The sequence below is a fragment of the Paramisgurnus dabryanus genome, chromosome 5 (assembly GCF_030506205.2).
Source record: "Paramisgurnus dabryanus chromosome 5, PD_genome_1.1, whole genome shotgun sequence".
Classification (NCBI taxonomy): domain Eukaryota; kingdom Metazoa; phylum Chordata; class Actinopteri; order Cypriniformes; family Cobitidae; genus Paramisgurnus; species Paramisgurnus dabryanus.
This window is the reverse complement of record NC_133341.1, coordinates 11,805,250-11,833,015: the sequence shown is the minus strand read 5'-3', so window position 1 is coordinate 11,833,015 and position 27,766 is coordinate 11,805,250. Positions and strand designations below refer to the sequence as shown.

Below are 27,766 nucleotides of genomic sequence, written 5' to 3'. Positions count from 1 at the left end.
ACTTTTCGTCTGACTCCGTTTTTTCTGACAGCGTTTTTTCTGAGACCTGACTCCTTTTCATCTGATGTCTGAGAAATGACTGTGGAATTTCGTAAACTTGACATCGGTTTTTCTGAGACCTGATGCCTTTTCATCTGATGTCTGACACCTGACTCTGACATCTGAGGATGTCCTAAAATGTACACCGTACGGCAGTCATTTTTTGAAAAGTTGCTCACAGGTTTTTTTTTGTAATTTTCACAAAAGTTTCACAAAATGCATTCCAGAAAAAACTTCTTCTAAAAATATATAACCATGCAAATATATTAAATAAAAACAGACCCTCTGCTTTTAAACAAACAATAAACAAACAAACAAAACGGGGAAAAAGATTTCATCCTATCTATATTTTTTCTCTGCTTATAAACTTTTAAAAATGGGTATTTTTCTTTAAAAATTATTTAAAAAAGCTGAAATAATTGAATTTTTTGTGAAGGAATTTTGTTCAGAACAATTATCAAAACATACACAGAGTTTAAAATTTGTAAAAAAAAAATTGCTTCAGTTTTTATAAATAGGGTAAGTGCGCGGTATTAGAGATTAACATTAAACTTCATCAGGAACAATTTTATGCAAATGTTTTTCTTTTAATTGACGAGATTACTCATCAATGGCGGGGAAAGAGTTAATGATCTAACTCTGCAATTCAGAACTACATACCTGTTGTTTAGTCTTTGTGGTGAGTTTCAGCAATACATTTTTAACATTTATAATGTGTTTAGAAACTAGTGTTTAGAAATGACCAACAAGCATGAAAAAAAGATTTCTAATGATTTTAAAAAACAATTTCACTACATCACTTGGTACAAGAATCTATAATAAAGGGATTAGAATAGGTGGATCTTCCCTTGGCAACAGTCCAATATAGTTTAATCAAATTACATTACGTTTTCATGCTCAGCAGTGTTTTTGACTTAATAGAATTTGTTTGACCTTGGGATCTGCTACGAAACTTCATAGGTGTGGGGCTACGGCAGCATCCCTTGGGACCTTCAATCTTGCCACGTTCCTCCAGTCTGTCAAGATCTGTAAACTGAAGGAGAGACAGCAGAAAAAAATGAGAAATGGAAATTTGCCCTGAAAAGTGAGCCAGAAGATCTTAAACTGTTTTACAAATGTTGGTCATTAAGATTTGTTGGTTGTTAACTATGCAGGGCTACCAGGAATGTTAACATATTAAATTAACAGCCTAATCAATATGAATTAGAAATTCTGTTGGATCTGTGTAAAAATGTCAATGAAATTTCCCAGGGCTTGGCTTGGGTGATATTGTAAAAGGTTTTATAATAATTTTAAACATGGGAAAATTACTGAGCTATGTTAATGCTAAATCTTTTAAACCTCTAGGCGCAATTCTCTACATGTGGGTTATGTTAGTCTGCACCACCCTAATGTTGCTCCTATCTGGCTGCTGCTGCTGCCAAAAAAGTTCCTTTCCAACTGTCTGTGCTTTCAGAATGAGCTTTGGTTTATCGCACGGCTCCCGTGTCCTGAAACAAGTTTAAACAGCAACATGCAGGGGAAAGATCCGTTGCTCTCTTTCCAGGCATGCAGACAGGAAGCCCCTCCCACAGCTGTCAAGAATGAAATCCATTTCCCACATGAACAAACTATGCGAACGTAGCTGTCGCAGGTGAGCCCGTGGGTCTGCACAAACCCGGCACCTCTGTGCCTCACAGGACTCAATGTGACAGTAACAGCTGTGATTCCTCCTCCAGATCTATCCCTCTTCTTGCCTTGTTTTTTATTTTCCTCCTCCAGTCTTTCTCATCCTTTGTCTCATCAAAACCATTACAGATCAAATCTGACAAGCTGCTGTTGGAAACACACCCAACCCTGTCGGCGCAGGACGCCGACATAAAAGCGACCGCTCATCGCTGTGCCCTATGTTGTGGCAGGGCGCTGAAAGGGAGTGTAAGTACAGTTTGGACAGGGTTTTGGGTCTGGAATGTCAGTGGGAGGACAGCAAATACATGAGAAACTGTCAAATTAATTGGTCTAATTACACTCTCCCTGTTTTTAGTTTAAATACTGCCGCAAACTAAGGCTGCGTCCGAAACCTAAGGCAGCTGACTTGTTGCCTCACTGCCACATGAGGCAATGACTTCACAGCATGAAGGCAGCTCCAGGAAACACATTCAGGCTTTGTCCACACGAAGCCGGTGCATTCCCTATCTGATCATTTGTTTTCTTCGTTCTAAAAAAAATAATCCGTAAACACGGCATCGTCTCAAGAAATATCTGCGCACACACGAAACCACTGAAACCGACTGAAAGCGGTGTAGTATATATGCCAGACCAGTATGGGGCGCTGTAATTCTGCCACAGATATACACTATACACGGAGAAGAAGACTTTGAGCATGCGCATAACCTTGCGCGCTGTATACGAACCAAGAAGAAGTGGTGATAGTGAACGCAACAACTTCAAGAGCAAGGGCGGAGTCTTTCTCCTGGTTGTCTTCCGCGGTGGATCTAAGAGCATGTGGCGTATGGTGTTATCCATTATCGCTTGTTGCTCACCACAATTTCATAGAAGCAATAGATTTTGCTGTAATAAAGCTAGTAGGCTTAGTAGATTCTGTAGCACAAACACAATCACGTAGTCCGCCATTATTGTTGTTACGTGTGACACTGCCGGCACGTGATGTGATAACGTTTTCGCTTCACAAAATATACGGATTGGCTGTACACACGAAACCGCAAGGGTGTCGATTTCAGATTTATCCACTTTAGGACCCGGTTTCAAAAAATAGCGGTTTCAGTCTCCCAAAAAGCCAGATCCGTGTGGACGAAACGCCAATACGATAAAAAATACATAGGTATACAGTTATACGCGTCTCCGTGTGGACAGCCCCTCAGACAGCCTTCATAGACAGCATAATAAAATTCTGTTTAAAATATAAACAGAGAGCGCCTTTGGGATAACTAATCCCATATTTGAAAAAGTAAAAATATAAATATATGTGTAAAAAGTAAAAATATAACTTGATTTACACTAAATTTGTGGTCCAATCGCTTTCTTGGCCGCCATTTAATTTTTTTAAATTTAATTTCGACCGAATCACATTCCCTGCACATGCATAGAACTGTGGGACAAGATGATGAAGATATCTCAGGAGTCAGGGAGTAAAACAAACACTGAATTCCGAAGGCAGCGTTTCAGAGATTTCGGATGCACCCTAAGTGAAAACCATGATAGGCAAAGTTTTGGGAGAGAAAATTAACGACTACGGTTATGTTTTGCACACTCTATGCAGATAAAAAAAATGATGTCATGAAATGTTTGTGAGAATGCAACTCTCGTAAACATCATATTAATATAACGTGACATGAGCAGAATGATTTTGTACATTAGGGTTAGGGTTAACCCTAACATTTCCCCATTGTTTAGCATATAATAGTGCTGGCTGATAATTCGATAACGGTAATTTTACCGATATAAACTTTTCCGATAAAACGATAAGGACAGTTCGATAAGTGATCGATAATGTTTACGCACTGTGCATAATGTTGCGCAAGCACTTCCGGATGCGGCACTCGCTCTTGGTTTACAATGACAGTGTCAGAATTGAAGGAGTGGAAGATGAGGCAAGTTATTCATTTATGATTTTCGCGATGCGGATAACGCGGACGGAATCACGGAATCCAAATGGGCGGAAACATTTTCTTGTTTGTAATGTTGGATGCGCAAACCGGGGTCGTCAAAGCCCAGAACAGTATACTGTACTTTCTTTCAGCGTCCACCTTGCGCACGCACACATCGGCACAGCTTTAAAAGTATATTTACAGGACATTCACAAATTCAGGAAACTGAGGAAAAACAGCAGATCCACCACTGTAGTGAATATAATGTATGAGTGTGCGCTCCCACAGCAACGTGATGCTCTTGACATCCATTTATCAATGTGTGTAGAGCTTGTATTTGTATAATACACGCGTGATCACTGAACTAAGTTTTCTTTCTTGATTAAGTGAACATAAACAGCTGGATGTTACTCAGTATATTGAAACTTAAAGTAGTCTTGGGTCTTAAAGTGACAGTAGCCTGCTGCTTTCTATGTCAGAAATGTGTTGATTTCATAACAAATATATTTACATTTAGTACAGATGCCTGAACATTAAAACAAGATTTTAGTATTTGCATTTGTCATGTTCTGAATAAAAAGTATTTTAAAACCATTATTAACTGTCTGTTTTTTACAATGTCATTCATTCAGGAGCAAAAATCTGCCTTTAAATTTGACAGGAATAAAGATTTGTTATTTATCATGTTAATTATCAATATCTATCGACTGATATGGAAAACATTTTCTCGATAATTTTTTTGGCCATATCGCCCAGCCCTAGCATATAATTAAATTCTTTCCACTCACATTGCATTCATAGCTGGATTCCATTCTCATGTTTTAACTCAAAAAAATGTTGGATGCTTTATTTGTTTTTCATTTTTTTTATTGCAATATTACGATTCGTGCATAAATTAAATTTGCAACGTGGAGGAAACATTTCTACCGATGCCCAATTGTGCGTTAAGAACGAGATTAAAGTGAGATTCGAGGTGGCCATTGTATTTCACTGCACTGTGCATGTGGCCTACGTGTTGTTTCATCTTAGGCCCTTTGAAAAAATAATCTATCCGCAGCCCGATGCTTGCCTGCTTTTAAAAAGCATAAATTGCTCTATTGGCAGGAAATAAAGTAACAATAAAAACAAACACAGCACATGACTGGAGCCCTTCCGATAAGCACCAGAGTCAATGAATCATAGGAAACATTAACAAGAGCAAATGATGCTGTTTATTACTCCTTCAGTCTCCATCTTTCTGTAAGGGCGCCCACTCTGTCATTCACTATAGAGACTAAAACCTTGAAGGGTAAGAATGATAACTACAGACTAAAGAATGTAGAATCATTTGCACAGAATGCTGAGGGAAGCAATACAGGCCCTTTAAACCTGATCATTTCTCATAAGCATCTTATAAACAAGTGTTTATCTATTAACTGATGAAGTGAAATCCTCAATTAAGCCATTTGTGCGGTAGAAGCTGTAGTGTTCATAACTGATCCATATTTTGATATTGGTGTTTGAGGTGATACATAAGGGTATTTATGGTTTATGTAAGGGATAATGTATAGGCAGCAGGTTGTTTTCGGAGAAATAAGCCCTGACAGTGAAATCAGGACCCGACACAAGTGACCCGAGTCACCCGACACAATGCTACACACATCTAGCATTTTAAAGAGCTGTGTGATAAATAAATCTAAAGACCTGACTGGCCACTATAATGCTGATACATATAATTTCATTTGGGTGTATACATGTGACCCAGTCTGTGAAAACACAGCTGATTTTGATTTACTAAAATTATTAAAATATAACCTTGATATATTTAATACTAACTGAGAAAGGCAATGTCAAAGACAGAAATCAATATACAGTAATATCAATAAGTGAAATCCAACTGGAATGCTTTCAATCTCAAAATTAAATAGTTTTCATTTTTAGGTGTTAAAGAGGACATTTCACAAGACTTTTTTAAGATGTCAAATAAAACTTTGGTGTCCCCAGAGTACATATGTGAAGTTTAGCTCCAAATATCATATATGTAATTTATTACAGCATGTTAAATTGTCACTTTGTAGCTGTGAACAAAAATGTGCCATTTTGGGTGTGTCCTTTTAAATGCAAATGAATTGATCTCTGCACTAAATGGCAGTGGCGTGGTTGGATAGTGCAGATTAAGAAGCAGTATTATCCCCTTCTGACATCACAAGAGGAGCCAAATTTCAATGACTCATTTTTTCTCATGCTTGTAGAGAATGGTTTACCAAAACTAAGTTACTGGGTTGATCTTTTTTACATTTTCTAGGTTGATAGAAGCACTGGGGACCCAATTATAGCACTTAAACAGGGAAAAAGTCAGATTTGAATTATATGTGTCCTTTAAAAATTGAAGTAGTTTTTTATGTTGATTCAGCTTTTCACTTTTTATAGTGTACTTTAGCCTGAATTTCACCGGCCGGGTCACTTATATACCTAAAATTAAACTTGTTCAAATATATAATGCTGAAGATTGAGACTCCGCCCACCTGAGCAGCTCATTTGGATTTAAAAGGACACACACAAAAACGGTGCATTTTTGCTCAAACCCATAAAGTGCCTATTTTAACATGCCACAATAAATTACATATATGGTATTTTGAGCTAAAACTTCACATATGTACTATGGGGACATAAAAGATTTATTTTAATATCTTAAAAACGTCGTGGGAGGAGTTCTAACAGACCAATCACAGCGCTTGCAGTCTGCGTAGAACTGACGCATTGTTAATTTTTGGAGAGGTGCACATTAGTCTACGTTTTAGGCTACACCATAGTAGGGTTTGCATCTATACAGTACATAGGCTACGGCATACAATTGACGCAGAAGTATAAATAGGGCTTCACTGTCCCAAATTCACATCTACAACCACCAGGAGGTGTGGGATGCTAATGTAATTATATGGCAAGCAGAAACTCTTGAAAGCAAGAACACGAGCGCAGTAAAGATGTGGTGGGGGGAATGACCCACTTTTCTCCGCACCGCATCTCAAGCAAACATCATGGGCACTGATCTCAAAAACAACACTTAGAGCGTATGATGTTGAGTTGTGTGGTCCTGTCAGTGTGTGAACTATTTAATGACCAGCATTAGCCGTGTAGTCGCCACTGTTTTTTAAACTAGTGCAACATTCGTTTAGTATGATTAAACATTAACGCTGTGGCATTACTGATTTGATGCACGGCTGGTTGCGCAGAGCAAATGAATAATTTGTAATCTGTGATGAAACGAACAAATGGAGAGCCGAGGACTCTTTGTAAAAAGTGGCACTAATATTTTTTGGCAAAACAACAGATAAAAAATTGAAAACTTGAATAGGCCCCCTGGCAGGCAGATTAAAATAGGCAAAAAAATAAAAAGACAACGGTGTTTTCCTTTAAGCACAAGCTGTATTTTAATTACAACAAGATGTGGGTATTTGCTAAGAAATATCAAGAAAGTTGTTTCATTCACAGATAAATGTTTGCTAGCTTGTTATCAAACACCTCAATGTGGCGCCAATGAGAGGTGAATGGAAGTCAAAAACAAATACAATACACTAGTGTTTACAAACAGATAATAAACAATATACATAACTGAAGCTGTTTGTCCTCAAAACAAACTGTGAATCATAAACAAACAAACAAACACGCAAACGAAAACAATCTGTTCTAATTCCAGCTGTGCGTTTGAGGTCAGAGGAGGCTGTACAAGATGAACGCAGCTGATAATCAGACAGATAGGCAGCAGACGTACGTACCAAGTCCTGGGTGGGCAGCGAAAGGCTGCTGGCCCTCACGTCCTCCACGTCCGGCTCCATGTTCTCCTTCTCCTCACCGGGGGAGGTCAAGGCATCCGGGCCAGAGCACGTGCTCACTAGGTCGGGCAGGCTGGTGGACGGGTACTTATGGAAGTCGACTTCGGATTCATCCTGGAAAAGAAAGGAAGAGCAGCTGGAGAGAACGTGTAGTGTGGCTTTGAGCAGCCTGAGATTATTTTTAACTTTATCTAAGCGGCGAGCCCATCAGCGGCTCACTCTTCAATTTTTTAGCTGCTACAGTACAAGCAGCTGCTCGACATTCATGTGTGACGACACTTTTATCTGACATGATGCAAAAATACTGACATAGAGTAGTTATGCCTGATATGTTTGCTTTGGCACGTGTAAAACTCACCCTGGTGGCTACCACCAGCTGCACCAGTCCAGCAGTGGAACGGAGGATGCCAACAGCCTCCTGATGTGAGAGCCCAACAAGGGAATGACCGTTTATCATCAGCAACTCATCGCCTGCCTTCAGACGCCCATCTCTGTAATTGAAAAGAGCGCGTGGTCAGGTTACAGGATAGCATAAAGTTGCACAAGTCTTTGATTTTAAGTTGCAGATTAGGAAATGTTTAAGCTATCAAAGTTCAAATGTTCAAGTCAACAAACATGAAACCTATTATACTTTCATAATATGACAATTTTTTATGAAAAAGAATATGTTACTGGAAAAAAATGTTGAGGCCTAGATATATGTATTAGGAATTTATAGTGAAATGGGGTTTCTGTATTACAAGTTCCCCAAGAAAAGGGGGAAAGTCTGAGGTTTTTGTGGCATGAACACATATGCTGATAAAAAATGTATACCTGGTTGTGCACTGTAATAACACTTTTCCATTTTGTATGGAATGATGTGGCTTGGCTCAGTTTGCTTTTCCATTGAAGTTTAAAGTGGGTGGGATTCAGACTTATAGTTATAGTCGTGCCTCCTCTACTGCCGTGACATCATCATAAACATAAATATTGATTCACATCATTAATGTCTCTCTGTTAGTTTTCTCCTCAGACTTTTTGATTCCTTTAGTCTAGCCACTAAATTTTGGCTCATCTTCAAGTTGAGGAACAGTGTGCAGTGAAGAGAAAATGATTCAAACTCCTCTGGGCTTTTCCTCACAGACACTTGAATCTGAAGTTATCTTAGCTGTCATAAGAACAGGAAACGTCCTAACTACCACAAACATTTTGAAGTGATGGCCCTGATCTGACCGCCCTCTTTCACCTCACTAACTAGAAAAAAGGATTGGGAAGCAGCCAATTCAAGCAATATACATTATTCATTTACATATATTTCTCAGAAGTGACCTCCATTAAAAATGTGTGGGAAGAAATAAGCCCCAGGGCTGGTCATTCCAGAAATAGCCCCGTTGACTTTGGCTCTCTGGGGAAGGTGCGGATGTACAGTATTTTGCAACAAATCCTTAATATATCATGGGGTGGTCTGTTAAAGGGTCCATTCACCCTAAAAAGAAAAATTTGGTTACAATTTTCTCATCATCATGTTGTTTTAAACCTTTTTTCTTATGAACACAAAAGAAGATGAATTTTGGTAAATGATGGTAAGCACATAGTTGACGGTACTCACTGAATTCCATCCTATTTGTTTTTCCTACTATGAAAGTCAATGGTTACAATCAGCTGTGTGCTTCCCATCATTTATTAAAATATCTTTTTTTAGGGGTGCACCGATACATCGGCCGATGATGCTTGCTATTCTTCTCAATGAATTCAACATCCAAAAGCTAGAGGGCGCTCTCTTGCAGAAACTCAATATGCGCTGCAGACGAAAAACCATATACATGCAGCTATTACATGCAGCTCCAGGAAATGTAGGGCCCTATAATTTCAGCGATCACGGAATCGCGGGTTTGTCAAATTAACACGGAATCTAGCATTAACACGGAATTTACCAGAATTTTACATATTTTTAATGAAATTCTGTCTTTGTGTTGGAGAAGAACGTATATCTGGGGAAAAGGAAGGCCAGGGGAAGAAAATCTGGGCGACACACCCCCTCCCGTCATTTCAGACCCCCTCCAAAACACTGAAACCATGGGGAAGCGGCTCTCCACGACTATGCTTTTGTCAGCGAAAAATTAAGATATTCGACACTAAGCCCACAGTTCCAAGCAGTTCCCACATGACTTTTTTGTGACCGGGGAACTGTTATTTTGTAAGCTTTGTCAACTTTCCGTTTACTGGGAGCGCAAAGATACATATTCTGTTAGATCGAGGTGTTTAAGGCACATCTGAAGGTGCCACGGCTTTGACACGTGTAGCATTCTGCAACAACACTAAACAATGCATTGAACTGAGTAAAATGTGTTTCAAACAGGGAATGTGAAAAAAATGTTACCTCAATAAATTTAAGGTCATTCCTATTGCATTTGTGTACAATTTAATCATTAATATTAAAGGCAAACTCTTTTTTATGACTAAAATAACAGTAAAGGGTAAAAAAATAAATTGCCAAAAAAACCCGGACAAAACGGAATTTGCAAAAATTTAAACGGACAAAACGGAATTTGGGGAAAAAATAAAACAGAATTTGAGAAAAAAATAAAACAGAATTTGAGAAAAAAATAAAACGGATTTCATAGGGCCCTAGAAATGGCTTAAAGGACAAGTTCGGTATTTAAGACTTAAAGCCCTGTTTTCAGATTGTTTATGGTGAAATAGAACGGTTTTGACTGAAAATTCGACATTTGCGGCTGCCCTGAGAATTTTCGCGTGTTTGTGTTTCAGCTCAGACCTCTACAATGGGTTTAATGGTGCACTGGAACAATCCTTCCTAAAATGCATTAAACTTTCGTTTACAAAGACGTGAAACTCACCGAGTGGTCAGGGGTGTTCACTGGTATGCTCACACAAAAATCGCTCCAAAAGACGCATTCCAACAGGTTTTATCGTAGTTTTTACCAACTCCATTGACTTGTATTAGATGTCCTGTGAGGTACGGTATTACTCCGCGCCGGGAACTTTGTTTCTATTCTTGCAATTGGCAATGGCGGATTAACTCCACCACTTGGGCTGGAGTGTCTATTATTCAAGCTCTAAGCGGAAGAATGTACGGGTGTGAGGCGTTTGGGGAAATAGGTCCACAAGTTAACAACGAATGCTAAAACAGCTGTTGGAAAGCATCTTTTGCAGCGATTTTTGTGTGAGCATATCAGTGAACACCCCTGACCACTCGGTGAGTTTCACGTCTTTGTAAACGAAAGTTTAATGCATTTTAGGAAGGATTGTTCCAGTGCACCATTAAAACCATTGTAGAGGTGTGAGATGAAACACAATCACGCGAAAATTCTCAGGGCAGCCGCAAATGTCGAAATTTCAGTCAAAACCATTCTATTTCACCATAAACAATCTGAAAACAGGGCTTTAAGTCTAAAATACCGAACTTGTCTTTTAAGGATATATTTATATTGCTGTTCTTCAAACCTTTTCAGGTATTTTCATGATAATAAAGAATATGTATAATGATTATGTTTGACGAGTGTTGCTGTTTCAAATGCATGCTATAAACGACTCAAACTAACAGTGATTTCAGGTCAATAAGGACTTACTGATCAAAATTCGTAGTACATGAAATAGCTGTGAATAATATCGTCTGTGCGATTCAGAATAGTTATCGGCCATGTATTATTAGCGTTTATCAGCATTTATCTGTGCACCCCTACTTTTTTTGTCTATCAGAATATAAATTCATACAGATTAAGAACAACTTGGGGATGAGAAAATTATTTTTGGGTGAACTATCCCTTTAAATATCCTTATGCCAAAGCCAAATGATCTCATGGACTGTTCTCTGAACTGTTCTGTTTAACAATTGTTTAGTAATTAACTTTCTGTTTTGAAGCAAGAAGGGTTCATTTCAGTTTTCGGCTCATTACATCAAGTTGTTGTGCTTCTCACAAACTTTACCATGGTGTGCATGAATGAATAGCAAAGAAAGCATGTCAGCAAATTCTCAAACATGTTACAGCTTTAAACACAAAGATTAGGCATATTACGCCTGTAGAATGAAAGTTATTCCCCATATTTTTGCATTTCTTCCTGTGTGTGTATATAAAGTGAAAGGATCCCAAAAAGAAAGAAAACTCCAAAATGAATGCAATGAGCTTAGATGAAAAACAAATGGAAAGTTTCATGCGTCTCCCATTTTACTGTTGAGAACCAGACCCAAGTAATCTCACACAAAATTTCAACTTTTTATCTTCACTAGGCTCAGATTTAAAAAAGTAATCAAAGTCTGCCATCAAATCACAGATTTTAATATGGCCAAGACCACCATATCTGAGCTATGCTAACCACATAAATGTCAAAGCTAAATACCACTACAGTATGCCAATTGTTGTTTTATTTATTTATTATATAAGTTATATCTGTTTATTAACAAAGCTGAAAAGAAACATTGGTTTTGCACACTACGTATTCTAAATGATACAGTGAAATTAAGGGTCAAAACACCCCCCCCTAAACAAGCAGTCCAATCTAGTGACATTGTTTATAAAACCCATGCATTGAAAGCATTAACTAAATGTGACCCAAGACCATAAAACCATCATTAGGGTATTTTTATTGAGATTTATACATTATCTGAAAGCTTAATAAATAAACTTTTTATTGACAATATTTGTCCGAGATACAACGATTTGAAAATCTGGAGTCGAATTGTGCAAAGAATCAAAATATTGAGAATATCGCCTTTAAAGTTCAAGTCCAAGTAAAGTCCTTAGTAACATATGTTACTAATAAAAAGTTTTTTTAGCGCTCTCTATTGGCTTACCGCTGAAATGGCATTGTTAATAAAATGAAGGAAGTTGTAAGCTTTTACAGAAAAAACAAATTTGAATTGGAAATTCCCTATGAATGAGTAGCAACGCAAGTTTGTAGGCGAGTTTCTGGCCAATTTTGATCGCGGTTTTGCTGCATCCACTCACAAAAAGAGTTTTGATATTTTTACGATAGGAAATGTTAAAAATATTTTCATGAAACATGATGTTTATAATTTATAATTTTGACCCATGCAATGTATTTTTGGCTTTTCTACAAATATACCCGTGCGACTAACGGCTGGTTTTGTGGTCCAGGGTCACAAATACTAGCTAAACAGTGCACCATGACTTATATTTAAGCTTGTGATACCTTGTCGAGTCTCGAGTGATTATTATTGTCTCTCTGTCAGCGTGACTGAATATCGTCCATGCGCCTGTGTAAGGATGTGACAATGGCTTTGAAGATTAATGAGCATTATGGAGGGCACTCAAGACTCGCTGATCCTTACATATGCATGAGATGCTGATCGACCACTGTCACCACGGCACCTACCGTTGCCACGGCAGCAAATGAAAACCTTTGCGAATGAAAGCTTTTTACCTCTGTACAGCTCCTCCATCTTCCACGTGGGCCACGATGATTCCATGAGGGGAGCGTTTGGACCCACGACCACCAGTGATCTGGACACCTAGTCCATCCTGGCCCTTTACCATGTGCATCTTCCAGATCCGACTGCCCTCGCAGGGCTGTGGAAGAGAAAATTGGGATATTTGTCTTAATTCAAGAATGTGCTTTGTTATATAACACTAAATACACTTGCATCAGCAGCTGTTTTGTCGTATCAAATTACATTACAGCTGTCAAATGATTTCTTGTTTTTCTATTTGGAAAAACAACTGATAATCTTTAAACAGAGTTTAGTTAATTAATAACATGAATCTTTGACTATTTACAAATATGTACACTGTTTCTGTCTCAAATGAGAAGAAATATTTTAAAATCAACAACTGAGTGAAAGGTCTTAACAGATGCATTTTCCATGTTTTAATCCAGGATTTGATCCGTTGCTCATAAATCAGCACAAGGAAACTTAAGGAGCATATGACAGACTCAAGAGCTGGTTCTCTCTATTAGAAGCACTTTATTTATCTAAATGTGTTCACAGACTGAATGCTCTCATACTTCACACAAGCACCTTAAATACCGCAGGCTGATGAAATGACAGATCAGAGATATCTAAGATGATAGAAAAGTTTGGGTTTAAATAGGTTAGAGCTAACCAGAAATACTGTTAACAAATCTTAAACAAAAATATAAAGACCTTATACTTTCCTGGTACTGGAACCAGTGGAAAAGGAATGTGCAATTCATAGCTTTGGGATTATTTATATAAAGCAGCAACATCATAAACAAACAGCTTTCGTGGAACACATGTAACTTAGTAAACCTCCTTTAAGAATATTTTATTTCTGATAACAGGCTAAATAAATAATAAGTAGATTAGTTTAAATCATAGCTAAATGTATCAAAAACTACAGTGAGCTAACGTTATTGTGTAAAATTAATGTATACAATGTTAACTACAGATAGGCTGTCAAATGTCCCTTCACATAGCGTTGATCCATGATCGCCGTCTCGCCTCCTCTTTAAAACATTTGTTATTTTCGACAAGGTATTTGTTCCAGAGTTTAGTTTAGCCACTAGCCAGGCCATTAAACAAACAGAGACCGGAAGTTAAGTTCCGTCTAGATGCTTAACCGCAGTAACACATGTGTCTGACGAATGTGTCTATAAACAAAGTGCTTTAAAAAAAAAGATAAACAACTTCAGTACAAATACAACATAGAAACACTGGAATTGCTTTTAGCACCTTTGTAATTGTTTTAAATACACTAAAACGTGTTCAAATGAATGGATGACTTTTTTGCTGTTTACAGAGCTTAGTGCTGTTATAGAGACAGGTGTGATTTCTCAGGACACCTATTACACTTTTTTTAATGTGCTTTAAATACTAAAAACAATAACAGCAGGTTCATGAGGTTGGTTATGCTTACAAAGTTGGGCATATTAAGAGGCAAGTTTCCTAAACGTCTTTATTTATATAATGGGCATAACAAGCCCAGACTACGACGGATAAAATAGATCATTGTTCAAAAGTGAGATCCAGTTAACATTATTACACCCGAGTCATAATCCCTTGTCTTCCCTGTGAGTACCCCGATAATAGCCAAACTTAAAGGTGTAGGTTAAAAACATTTTTATTATACTGGTTAAAAGTTTCCTCATATCCTGACAGCAGTCACTATCTTAAGTGATCTTAATGTTTTTTTTTAAATGTCCAAAGAAAACAAAGCTTTCTGATCGAAGAGGTAAGCTGACGTGTTTAAATCAGCAGAGCTCAAAATTAACTTTTTTATTTGGTAGCACTGGTGCTCCAAACTTTAAAGAGTTAGGAGCACCAGCAAAAATTTAGGCGCACTCATCCAAAAATTATGAAGCACCAGAACTACAATGTATAAGTTAATAGATTAATTTTATTAAAAATTAAACACCACAACTGGGCTTTACACATCCTATGGCTAGGATTTGAAATGTGGTCTTTTTTGCTGCATAGATTCCTAAAATAATACCCAAATGCTGTTTAAATAATATAGCAGCAATAATAATTTAACAACACAGGTAACATAATTATGATTACAATAGAAAATCTAGCAAACACGTAAACCACTGATTAATTGTGACATTACAAAAGTGACCCTAATATAGAAGGCTAATATATATTGGTATTTATTACTGCATTACCAGGATGCTATTACTACTATATAGGCAATGTTTTTAAAAACATACCATAAGCATTGTCGTGTTTCACCTCAACATGGAATACAAGGATGTTTGTCGGATGTCCCTCAAGCAGGATGCGCACATACATCATCAAACACTATTTGATAGACAGGTCGGTGTCTCCATCAATAATGAATACATTTGTCACGACACTTCTTGTGTTTTGGCACTTTCGCCATGTTTAAGCAAGGTCTCGCGCTTAAAATGTGTGGATTCCGCCACCAACGCCGTTTTACCTGCAACCTGCGTTTCACAGGATTTACAGTAAACACAGTAACATCGAGCCATTTTCATAGCGGAGCCACTCGTAATCTTTAAGCCACTCTCTCCGAAAGGTTTAATGTTAAGCCTTATTTTCCGGTGGTTAAGTTGCATTTAAATCCGGACCATCGTTATGAATTAATACAGTAGTAACATTGGCTGTAGTCGCCTCGTTCTCTTCATGCTCGCGGTTCGTTTTTTTTCACATTTCCCCGCTTTGCGTACCAACGTAGCACAGCAACAAGAAATGATTGACATTCATATTAGCCAATCTGCGCTCTTCATTAAACGCAAGAACTTAATGGTAAAATTTGATTGGTTATGCAATGTTGGAGAGAATGCTGAACCTAGAACAGCACACAGCATACACAATCTAAATCAAGTCACACCACAACAAAATAGGCAGTCTCAAAAATGCTCCCAAATATATTTTAAGGTCGCACAGATTAAATTTCGGTCGCATATGCGACCAAAACAGTCGCAATTTCGAGCCCTGAATCAGTCAATGAGAATTCATCAAGATTGAATAAACATGGATTCATAAAATGTTTTGCGTCTTAAAAGTATGCAAGGTTTACCGCATATACTCATAACATTGTTGTAAACTTTTGAGGCGTTCGTGGTTGCACACCGGTATGTTACTAAGGGGACATTCTCACACCCCTTTACCTGTCATGGCCTCTTGGGCGATTCACATACTGTACATTAATGTTGCTCATTTATGCCCTGCCTTTCTTAAATGCGTTGATTTGTACAAAGCTCATCATTTTGAAAAGCACGGTGGGCTCCGATTGGCCAGCTATTTAGTGAATGAAAAACTCAAGTGAGTGAAAGAAATGTGGCACCATTATTGGAAGATCAGCTTATTTATATAATTATGCTTTAAATATAGCTGAAAATAAAGATTTACAGATTTTTTTCCTACTGGAAAGGTACCTATTAAAAAGGTCCTATATGTACCATTTATACTCATATTTATCTTTGAGGTACCAGCACACGTACTCACCAAAGATGAATAGCCAAATTCAGAATGAATGATTAAAAAAAGGAAGCGACATTGCACTTTCAAGGCAAAGGATTTTACCTCTTTACTCGCAATTGACGAGTTTTTATGGCAATCCGTATTTCTGCTATTATCCACCAGGTGGTGCTCTTACCCAACGTATAAAAAACTGAAGTATCCCCTCAGGGCAAACAGTTCAAACTCCATGTATATTTTGATCATCATCATCACTGCAAGTCCTTCACAAAAACGTTTTTTTTTTTTTTTTTAAGAAACCTACCCATATTTGAGAGGTGATAAAAAGAGAACAAATAAATGTAGGATGAAATTTTTTTTTTTTGAAAGCAGACTGTCTCTTTTTCATTTGATATAAAGTATGTTTATATATTTAAAGAAGAACATTTTCTGGAAGGGAATACACTTTCTGGCGGGGAAAGAGTTAAGAAAACTTCCACAGACGGCACACTTGACAAGTAAGCCTGGCTAGATCACAGACATAGCTCGCATTACCTTTGCATGTATTAGCTAAACATTTCTTGTTGGGTAACCTAATAAGTGGGCAGTGAGTGCTAAAAATCATTAATCATTGCAATTCCTTTGGTGTCGCTAGTGGTGCATAAACGACACAGTTCACCTGCAACTTTCAGTTTACTCCATCTCAGCATGACAGTTGGGTTAACACACACCTCTGGACTGTAAACATGTTACCACTTGTTCACCTTTCCTTTGAAATGTGTCTAGGAGAGGGACATGTTCTCAAGGAAAGCCTGTTGGCAGAGTGAATCACTGACATAGATCTCTCGCTGACTCTATTCACAGTCAAAACAAGCAAGCACAACCCCCTACTTGCATGTTCACAAACAAAACGCTTGAACACATTTTGAACACTTTAATCCTACTACTGTAAATACCTGCATAGTTATCTCACTACATATCAAGGAACATGAACTAATGCATTTACTAATGCTTACTAATACAAGTTATACAACCTTATTGTGTTACCAATGTCTGGCTTTAAGATAATATAATGATTTCAGTGACTTAAGGTGTATTGCCAACTGGAATTCACTCTTTATTGCTCTTTAAAACCCCATGTGAAAATACAAAATAAAGGCTCATGCAGCTTTTGAGGGATGACCCCTTAAAGCAGTACTCACAACCACCGACACAGGGTTATATCTGGAAGAAAGCTTATGAGTGAACCACTCGGTCTAATGTCACATGGATTACATGCTCGGAGGAACACCAGAGGTCCCAATACAGAACAGAATGAGAAACATATGCTGTATAGCCACACTGTGGGGTTTAAACTACTAATTTACATTTTGCCCATCAACCAGTTACTTGCCCTGGCTCAAAGGGAAGCCAATGGCATAGTGCATAAATCTTCAATTTGAGCACTTGAAGGGCGTTTCCAAAGACTTTAAAGTGTATTTCTGTTTTCTGTTTATTGGCTTGTATTAGTTGTACTTCGGTGTCTGCAAATATTACAATAATCTGTGCAACTGACCTCCTTGCACTCTAATAAAATTTTCCAGGTTTCAAAATTATTTTAAGATAAAAATTAAAAAAGTTAGAGAGGCTGAAGTACATTGTAATAAAATTTTTTTGCATAACATCTTTTTTAATACTAAAAATCTTAATGATAAATATGTGTGTGAAACCTAGAAATGCAATGATGCCAAAGCCACAAGTCTAAAGAAGTTATGTTTCACGTTTGAGGTCAATAGGCCCAAAAATGAGGTTCTTGCAAGAGTTTTTGTAAGACTAGTGCCTTTTCTAAGTGCCAGTCAGCCACAAAATAAAAGTCTTTTGTTTACATGCATACACGTTCGTTCTTATTATTATCCTTATGTAAGCGTATAAAATGCCGTTTCCACACCAGGAAATAAAACGCCACAGAAAGATCGTTGGATTCGTTATCTAATTGGCTACACGTTCTGTCTATCAATATTTTCCATGAAGTCATTGGAGGAACGAGCGAGTCAGATGACTTCACGATATTTGGCAGCGTTGTTTGGATATTATGTATTATACTCTCGCCTACTTTTAGAAACAAAGTTTGACCACTTGTAGTCTAATATACAAGTGTTACGATGTAAATAGTCCTCAGATTGTATATTATATTCTATTACAAGACATTCATGTGAAATCTGATGTAAACAATGGATAATATATCTATATTTCACGGATTATACGCATTTGTGGATAAAAATGGTCATTGCATGCGTTTTATTGGAGAGTTTTTATGGGTTATTCACACATCTGAAACAGACTGGATTCGATTCGCGATCGTTATATCAACACAAAGGTAAGACGTCCCGTTTATATTTTGCATGTTGTCATCTGGACTTCTGTAACAAAATACTATATTATAATACTATATATTGTATCTCACAACAGAGACCATGCACTGATGCTAAACCCTTACTGTGCATTCACACCGCCACCGGCGAGAGCGTCAATAGAAGCTCAGGCTGCCCTCCCAACGACGCTAAAGAGAAGGTGTAGTGGACGCGTCGACGCTCGACTGCATTCTCTGAACTCCTCTCAGGCGGAGGTTTCCGCCTTCCGATTGGTTGCCGCCGAACATTTCCGCCTTCCGATTGGTTGCCGCCGAACCGCGTCATATCTCATTACCATAAAGTTGAGCTGATTTCAACTCTCCTCGACGCTCACGCTGTACATGACGCTACGCGCCGCTGCTCGCCGGAGCTCGTCGCCGGCTCTCATTGAAAATGAATGACTTCCGGCCACTTTGACGCTCTCGCCGGTGGCGGTCTGAATGCACAGTTAGAGCTTTTAAACAATGTATAGTAATGTTAATATTATTAATGTTTGTAGACAGGAGGCTATATAGATATTGTTAGCAGCGTTAAAAAAAAACTGACATCGAGAGGTTAAGGCCACCCCCGTCAAAAATGAGATGATATTGACTGAATGTTCTCAGCACCTATTATACTGTCATTAAATACTTTCATTCAAATCCGCTTAATCCCAGCCTCAGGCCATTAAAAAATATCAGTTTGTAGGCAGAATCCATTACGAGTCTTATAAAAAAATGCTAATTTACAAGGAAACATATCAGAAGCAGAGGATTTTGCATCTGAGCTCTTAAAATGTTTCTGTAGGTCAACTGGAAGAACGTGGCACTTGCAACGCCAAAGTCATTAGATCAATCTTCCACATCACACACATATTGCTAAAAATGTTGAATATAGCATTCCTTCACAGCCATAACTGATGTACTATGCATACATACACACAATAAAAATGCCTTAATGTTCACAAAAGTCTTACCTGGCAGGAAGGTTCACTGCTTATTGAGTCAGTTTTGTAGCGTGCGTGCAACCGGGTGGGTAGAGTGGCCGTGCTCCCCACCTTCATGTGGTTGGGTATCACCTCTGAATGACCAATAAACGGACTCTCGTCAGTTGGCGTGTCCTGAGGGGTGCTGGTCTCAGGGGATGAGACCTCTGCCTCCATGGAGTTGTAGCAATTTTCATGCTCAAAGTCCAGGCTATCTTTACTGTCCTTGCTGTCCCGAGTGAATGAAGAACGGGAAATGACGCCAAATTTTCGAGTTCGTTTGCCATTTTGCGTCGGGCTACCTGTAGACTCAGAAGAGATGTTGCTTCTGTGCTCGCTGGACACGTCCACGCAGCTGCCCCCATTGCTGCCATTGCATGGAGGTAGAGGAGCTTTGCGTTTGATTCTTCGTAACATGATCAGGTAGATGCAGCCGCCATTCCAGCACTGGTCCGCCAAGTAACTTTAGAGAAAAAAACAAGGATTAGCAAATTTGCTAAACAAGACAAAGGCAACATTAAATAGCAGGTTTGTTAAAGGGGGGTCTATTGCTGTTTCATGCATTTTGACTTATTTACACTGTTATAGAGTTGGATTCCCCGTACTAAAAATAGGCAGTGTCAAAAAAAACAGTAACTGTATTTTTGAACTATAAGTCACACTTTTTTTCATAGTTTGGCTGGTCCTGCGACTCATACTCAGGTGCGACTTATATGTCAAAATTAATTCATACTGACTAACATGAACCAAGAGACAACATTACGTCTACAGGCGCGAGAGTCCCCTTTGCTGCTCCTGTATTTTTGTAATTGTGATGTGGAATGAGTTCAGGAGCTCGGTGAACTTGATTCTCGTTGGCTTGTTATGTTAATGTAGCCTTATTTAACCCTTCCAGGTATGTTCTGTATGCTATTGTGTTAGCTGAATAACTGTTAGTTACGTTAACATTTAAAGACACCTATTCAGCCTGCTGTTCTGTGTACTATTGTTTAGTTGAATAACTTGCCTTTCCAGATAATGTTTTGTGTGTGTTACTTGCTCGTGACTCGCTCCACCAGCCTCCAGGGGCTCGTTTTTTTTTCAGGGAAATCTTCAGAGATATGAAGGATGCAATACTACTCTACAGGTACTCAAGATTAACATCCTTAAGCGTCCTTGAGCTCTGGAAAGGCGCTATATAAATAAAACTTATTATTATTATTATTATTATTATTAACATGAGATTAGCAGAAACACTGTGTTATGTGACCTTTACCAAAATAAAATCACATTTAACATAATTCAGGGCTCCAGACTGCTATCAAATGGTGGCATTTTGCCACCTAAATTTGAGAGTGTGCCACTGAATATTACATCCGGTCGCACATGTGGGACCAGCAAATTTGACCTTTTTTTGTGATATGACACTGAATTTGAAACAGCACATTGTACTTTCTGAATCTATAATTAAAGTATTTATTAGTAATACAGTATAAATTAGTAGACATGTGAATAAATTTTCTGGTTGCGCCCCTAAAATTTTCAGTTGGGGGCCACTGTGCTCCTAGTAAAAAAAGTTAGTCTGGTGCCCTGTAATTCCTCTATTTGATGACCATTTAGAGAAATTCTAGAAGGCAAAACATATCACAAATTGTGGCACACAATTTAACAATACACCAGACATAAACCACTAAAATATGATCAATTTCTTACACATTGATGTTACATTGTCTTGTCAGGTCCCTTGTCCCACCCCTAGTAGATGATCGTCAGAATGTTTTAGTCTATGTCACATGTCTAGACAAGAGCAAAGAAATACTAGCAGATGAAACTGATATGTGGCACCTAAGGGCTATTTGTTGGAGAATTGCCTCACTGATTACCAGTGAAACCTAGACTTTCTAAGCATAACTCTAAATACCAAGTGCAAAAAATATCTATTTTCACACATTTTTTATGTCATTATGCTAATTGAGTTTAGCTTCACATTTAGCCGCATTCCGAAAACCTGCAAATAATCAACTTGTTATATATTAAATGATCAAAGTTAATTATTTTTGCTTTTTGTCATGCCAAAGTTTGGTTTCACATAAGGTGGCCTCATGAGAGCACAAAGCATGAACGATTTACACATCTTGAATACAGATTTTTAACTTTCATTCACATCCTGACATTCTGTGACCTAATAAACTACAGCAGCTGAAAGAAGATATAGCAAAACCAAAAATATGCATCTACCCCAAAAATGTTACTTAAGGTCAACAGCACACACACCTTGATTTTAACCAGTGACTCTTTAGAGGATTAAGGTCGAATAAATGTCCTTATAGTCAAATGAAAAGTCCTTTAGTGATCTGGCAACATGTTACACAGAGTGGTACTCTTCCCCAGTTGCTGACAGCAGTATAAAGGCTTTGGGGGAGTGGACTTTCTGTGACAATGTCCTGGCTATCCATACTGACACTGCTGATGTAAAACAACAACAATGCAATTGCTTACATCACCTAAACAGTAAGCCCGTGAACAGAGTTAAAAAAAAACAAGAAAAAGAAAGATTCTCATGTAACCCTTTGCTAATGTCATTTGAAACACTCCCAATCAATACCAAGACACTGATCTTGACTTTGTTTGTAAAGATCATACAACAGCAATAGCATCAATTAGGGTAAGGACACTAGGACATACAGAGGATGGTGTATCACGGATGTTTGGCTTGGTTCAAAGTATTGTTACAACCCTAGTGGGCAGCTATCGTTGCAGTGCCCGGGGATCAATTGGGGGAAACGTGCCTTGCTTAAAGGCCCCAACATTGCACCTGCTGGCCGTAAGACCCAAACCAGAAAGCCTGACTCTCTAACCATTAGGCCACAACTGCCCACCATTTGTTATTAAAGTGTCAGTCTAACATATGACTACTAAATTCCATCCTGGAATCACTTAAGTCATCTGTCAAAATCGAAGGCCATCTGAAATAAAGAGCACCGAGGTCAGCTGCTAATGACAGAGTATGCTAAACTAAACATTATTGTTTGGAAGATTACATAGAGCTGCAACACACAAACATGCAAAGCATTCAACCCCACAGAAATTCATCATCGAGAATGACAAGTACTGGTCTAAAAAAACAACAAAAACTACTGAAAGGAAACATCTATGCTTTCATATTAAAATGCCTAATTATTTTTGCATGACAGCTGCAGGAACCTCTGGAGATCAACATCACGGAGACGGCTGTTTGCCTTTTCAATCAGGTGTGCCAGTATTCACACCGGATCTCCTGGAACTAAAGCATCCAAAGACTATAAATACTGCCAAGTTAAAAATACAACAAAGTAAAGAATGTTCAGGAAAGTCGATGAAGATCACAATTCCCTGAAGTGGAAGCAGGCAGAGTATTTGTGCACATGTTTGACCGTGTGATTGCTTGCGAGGTTTGGATGTTTTCAGGTTGGAACGCCTCAATTTGTTGGTTTGTCATGCCACAGATGTTTTAAAATTTAAAAGAATGATTCACCTAAATATCAATATCAATAATCAATATCTCTTATAATTTATTCACCCCATGCCTTCAGAAAATCAGATATATTATTTCCTTTTTAATTTTTTATAATGTTATTATGTTATATTAAATGGGGATATTAAAGGAACAGTAAGTAGGATTGTGGCCAAAACTGGTACTGCAATCACAAAACTTGTGGCTAAAACTGGTACTGCAATCACAAAACTTGTGGCTAAAACTGGTACTGCAATCACACAGCTGGTGGCCAATACACAAAATGACAACATAAACATCAGTTGAGGGCTGCAACTCCACTTTTTAAATGACAATATCCTGGCCAGACCACTGTTGTCAGTGATATAAGTATTTAAAATGAAAATGATTTCTTAATGTCTAGTGACACATAAGGGCCATTTTATCATTAATTGATATAAATTTCGTACATACTGTTACTTTAAATGTCAAAGCTCCAAAAAGCACATCCATCCATCATTAACATACAGTACAGTAATCCAGAACAATATGTTTATGAAACGGATGTGAAGAAAAATAATTATTTTTTGATTCTTTTAGCGAAACTGTGGAAGCAGGTCCAAACAAAACATTCAAATATGGCTGCACATCAATAGCATTTTCCAAATTCATAGGCTGGATCTTTCGAAGGACGCAACCTCAGGACTTGGTCTTCGAATGGTGCAGCCTCCGAAGTCCATGGAGCAAACAGAAGTAAAGCCCAAAGTTTATAGTTTTCTGAATAAATTTGTCACAAAATGTGATCTGATCTTCATCTTAGGCAAGAGTATTGACAAATATTAACTAAAAATAATAACACAAATAAATTCTGATCTTTCATGTCTTTATTGAGAACAACCAAAAAAACTCATAGTGCTTATGGAAAAAGTATGTAAACCCTTGAGTTAATGACCTCAAAAAAGCTCATTGGTGTTAGATTTTAGCACCCTGAAGTCTGGTTAAGATAATACATTTGGAGGAGTAGACTACAGCTACTTTGACCGATAAAAAACCCTTAAACTTTTGGGGGTGGTTTCCCGGACAGGGTTTAGGTTAATCCAGGACTAGGCCTTATTAATATTAGGTCATTTAAGAAGCTTTTACAAACATACCTTACAAAAACACTACAGATGTGCATCTTAAGGCAAAACAATGTCAATGAAATATGTTAAGGGTTTTTTAAATTAAAGCAGCTCAAACATGCATTTTAGTCTGGGACTAGGATGAGCCACGCCCCGGGAAACCACCCCTTAGAGTTTGCCCTGCACAAGAGGAGCACGTTTATTAGGGATGCACCGATAGGATTTTTTAGGCCGATACCGATATCAATTTAAACAGACAACTTCTGGTCAATACTGATGCCGATACCGATATTAAACACTTGTATACAATACTATACAGTTGGTCTATTAGCTAGTTTATTTCTGCATCAAATTATTTTTAACTGAACATGGATTGGATCTAATTAACATTTAACTGACCAACATAATAAAAGAGGCACAAATTAAGCTAAAAAATATATAATAAGACAGCATGACAACCTTCAAAGGTGGTTTTTGCTATTCAGCATTTATTTTTTTAACAACATTAACACATTTTTTACATATAATGGATTTCTTTATGCAGTTAATTAATAAACAATCGGTATCGGACTTTCTCTAGCTATTGCCGATATGCCGATGCTTTCAAATTCATCAAAAATCGGCCGATAAATATCGGCGGCCGATACATCGGTGCATCACTAACGTTTATGTGAGCCTCGCCAAAAAGAGCTTTTAGATGAGCTACAATAAAGATTTGTTTCTTTACATAAAGCTGGAAAGGGTTACAAAGTTATTTCAAACACATTAGAAATTCACACGTCTACAAATGGAGACGCTTTGGGACTGTTGCAACTCTACCAAGAAGTGGGCGCCCAGTCAAAATGACACTTTGAGCGCAACAAAGAATCATCAATGAGGTAAAGAAACAACACAAAATGACAACCAAAGATTTGAAGGCATCATTGGAACTTGCTAACATCATGAGTAAATAAAATACATAAAACACTGAACAAGCAGGGTATCCACAGCAGGACCACACAAAAAAAGCCACTGCTTACTAAAAAAAACACTGATGCACGCCTGAAGTTTGCAAAAGAGCACATTGACACTCCACAGCGGTATTGGTAAAATGTTTTGTAGACTGATGATGTGATGAAACAAAATTGAACTATTTGAAAAAAACACACAGCGCTACATCCGGCGTAGAAATAGCACGGCATATCATCATGAAAACATCATCCCAACTGTAAAGTATGGTGGAGGATAGATCATGATTTGGGCCTGCTTTGCTGCATCAGGGCCTGGCCAGATTAAAATCATTCAGGGGAAGATGAATTCCCAAGTATATCAGACAATTCTTTAGGATAATGTGAGAATGTCTGTACGTCAGCTGAAACGGTGTAGAAGGTGGATAATGCAACAGGACAACGACCCTAAACACCGCACTGCAGGTCTGATCCACAGCTACAGGAAGCACCTGGTTGAGGTTGTTGTTGCCAAAAGGGGGTCAACCAGTTATTCATTCTATGGGTTCACTTACTTTTTCCAATGCCATTTTGAATGTTGAATGAGTGTGTTCAATAAAGACATTAAGATCTGAATTTTTGTTTAATTATTTTTAGCCACATTATGTTTGTCAATGAATTAGATCAGATCACATTTTATGACAAATTAATTCATAAAACCATGAAATTACAAAAGGTTCACATACTTTTTCTTGCCACTGTATTGCATATTAAAATGTATTTAATACCTAATTACATTCAAATTGAATGCTTTCGTAATTTTACTCAATAATACAAATGTTTACTATGTAAAAAAAGTAAGAAATTGTGTTGATGTTAATGTACTTAATGATGTTTAATGTACTTAAATATTAAATGTAAAACAAAAACTTGTATTGATGAAATTTAGTGGAGTAAAAATGATGATATTATGCGTTATAATGTATGTTTTCCAAAGAAAAACACTTATAAATGACTTATACTTGATAAAAGTAGAAAGTAAAAAAATACTTAAATGTTTATTTTAAAATATCCAGCCTGTATATCCAGCCGTTACAAGTGCGCATGGAATCTCTGTAAAACCGAGGCAGTGAAGGATCCATTCGCTTGATCATTTTCAGCCCGTAGAAAGGAGGACGCATTTTGAGACTGTATTGGAGTGCATCCTTTGGAGGTCCTAGCCTTCAAATTGGTACACAACTATTATCTTCAATTCTTAATGGTTTTCATGAGTCTTGTAACTTGTTGTCATATATATCCCAGGTAGTTGTCGACTTTGGAGCGGATCGACTTGCGAGATCTTTAGGATCTGTTTGTTTACATTTAAATTTCATTAAAATAAGCTTAAACTATTTGTAATTCTTTTCCCGAAGAAAGGAAGTCATCTAAGATGCCATGACGGTGAGAAAACAATGAGAGAATTTTTCCCGTAAACGATTTCTTTAGAGCTTCCGTTCATGACTTTAGGACTTCTGTGGTCCATTACTATTTTATTTGTTTCCTTGACTCTTTCATTAAGCAGCCAATAAAAAGTCTAAATCGGCCATTCCCAAACTGTGGTCCGCAGACCACTAGTGGTCCGTAAGGGTACTGAAGGTGGCCCGTGTAAAGGCAAAATTAAATATTAAATAATATATTTTTTTTATAAAAATATTTTTTTTAAGAATATGTTTTAAGAATCTGTTGTACTGATGTGATGACCAGTTATAGTTTTAGTGCTAGTAAGCCTATTTAGAGGTGCAGATAAATTCAGGACTTTGTGAAGATCCGCAAAAATTCTTGATTACAAATAGTGGTCCACACACACTAGAGATGCTCCGATCAGCATTTTTGGGGCCGATCACCGATAACCGATCATCAAGATCATGATCTGCCGATCGCCGATCAGTGCCGATTAGGGCTGGGATAAACGATTATTTTTTTAACGATTAATCTAGCGATTATTTTTTCGATGCATCGATTAATCTAACGATTCATTTTGTCAGTCCGATTCGACTTCGATTCGATTCGATTCTCGATTATCTCCCAATTAATTAACTAATAGCAAGTTATACATGTTGATTTACATATCTGAAATGTAAACATTTCAATATATCTTTATTGCTCTTAAAATTTCAAAATAAAAAAAGACTATACAAGTGCAAAATAATGCATTCTTAGACAGAGGTAGCATTCAATAAAGCATTTGTACTGTACATACTGTGCAGTTAAGTAACCGTATAAAAATCTCAAGTTCAAATTACTTTATTTTACATGCATTTATGAGCAAAACCTCTTCAATGTGCCTTTTGATGGTCTGTGTAATTTTTATAACTAGATTTGTTTAATCCACATTGTTTTCGTGCTGTTCTAGTCCATTTAATGACAGATATAAACTTAAGATAGACTTATTATAGACTTCAGAAGCACATATATTATTAAATCTCTTTCTCTTAAGTTTGTTAAGATAGATTAGGACTCATTTACTGCTGGACAGAGCGAATGAAAGCGCAGTCTTCTTGCAACAGTGACATATTTCATTGCTTTCTGTTAAATTGCTCAAATGACTGTTTAAAACACACTTGGCATCACATTCATGATTTTATGGTAAAATGA

The 27,766-nt window shown here is 37.5% G+C and overlaps 1 protein-coding gene across 2 annotated transcripts in view; it reads right to left on the bottom strand.

Annotated features, from left to right (window-relative positions):
- The window catches only part of pdzd2 (PDZ domain containing 2), a 118,874-nt gene that overhangs the window by 35,740 nt on the left and 55,368 nt on the right, over positions 1 to 27,766 (bottom strand). For both annotated transcript variants that reach the window (XM_065267272.2, XM_065267274.2), the window contains 5 exons: positions 19,626 to 20,097; positions 12,821 to 12,966; positions 7,797 to 7,929; positions 7,382 to 7,552; positions 973 to 1,072 (listed from right to left, as the gene is read on the bottom strand). In XM_065267272.2, coding sequence (XP_065123344.2) covers positions 973 to 1,072; positions 7,382 to 7,552; positions 7,797 to 7,929; positions 12,821 to 12,966; positions 19,626 to 20,097 — 1,022 coding nt within the window. The remainder of the gene's footprint in view (positions 1 to 972; positions 1,073 to 7,381; positions 7,553 to 7,796; positions 7,930 to 12,820; positions 12,967 to 19,625; positions 20,098 to 27,766) is intronic.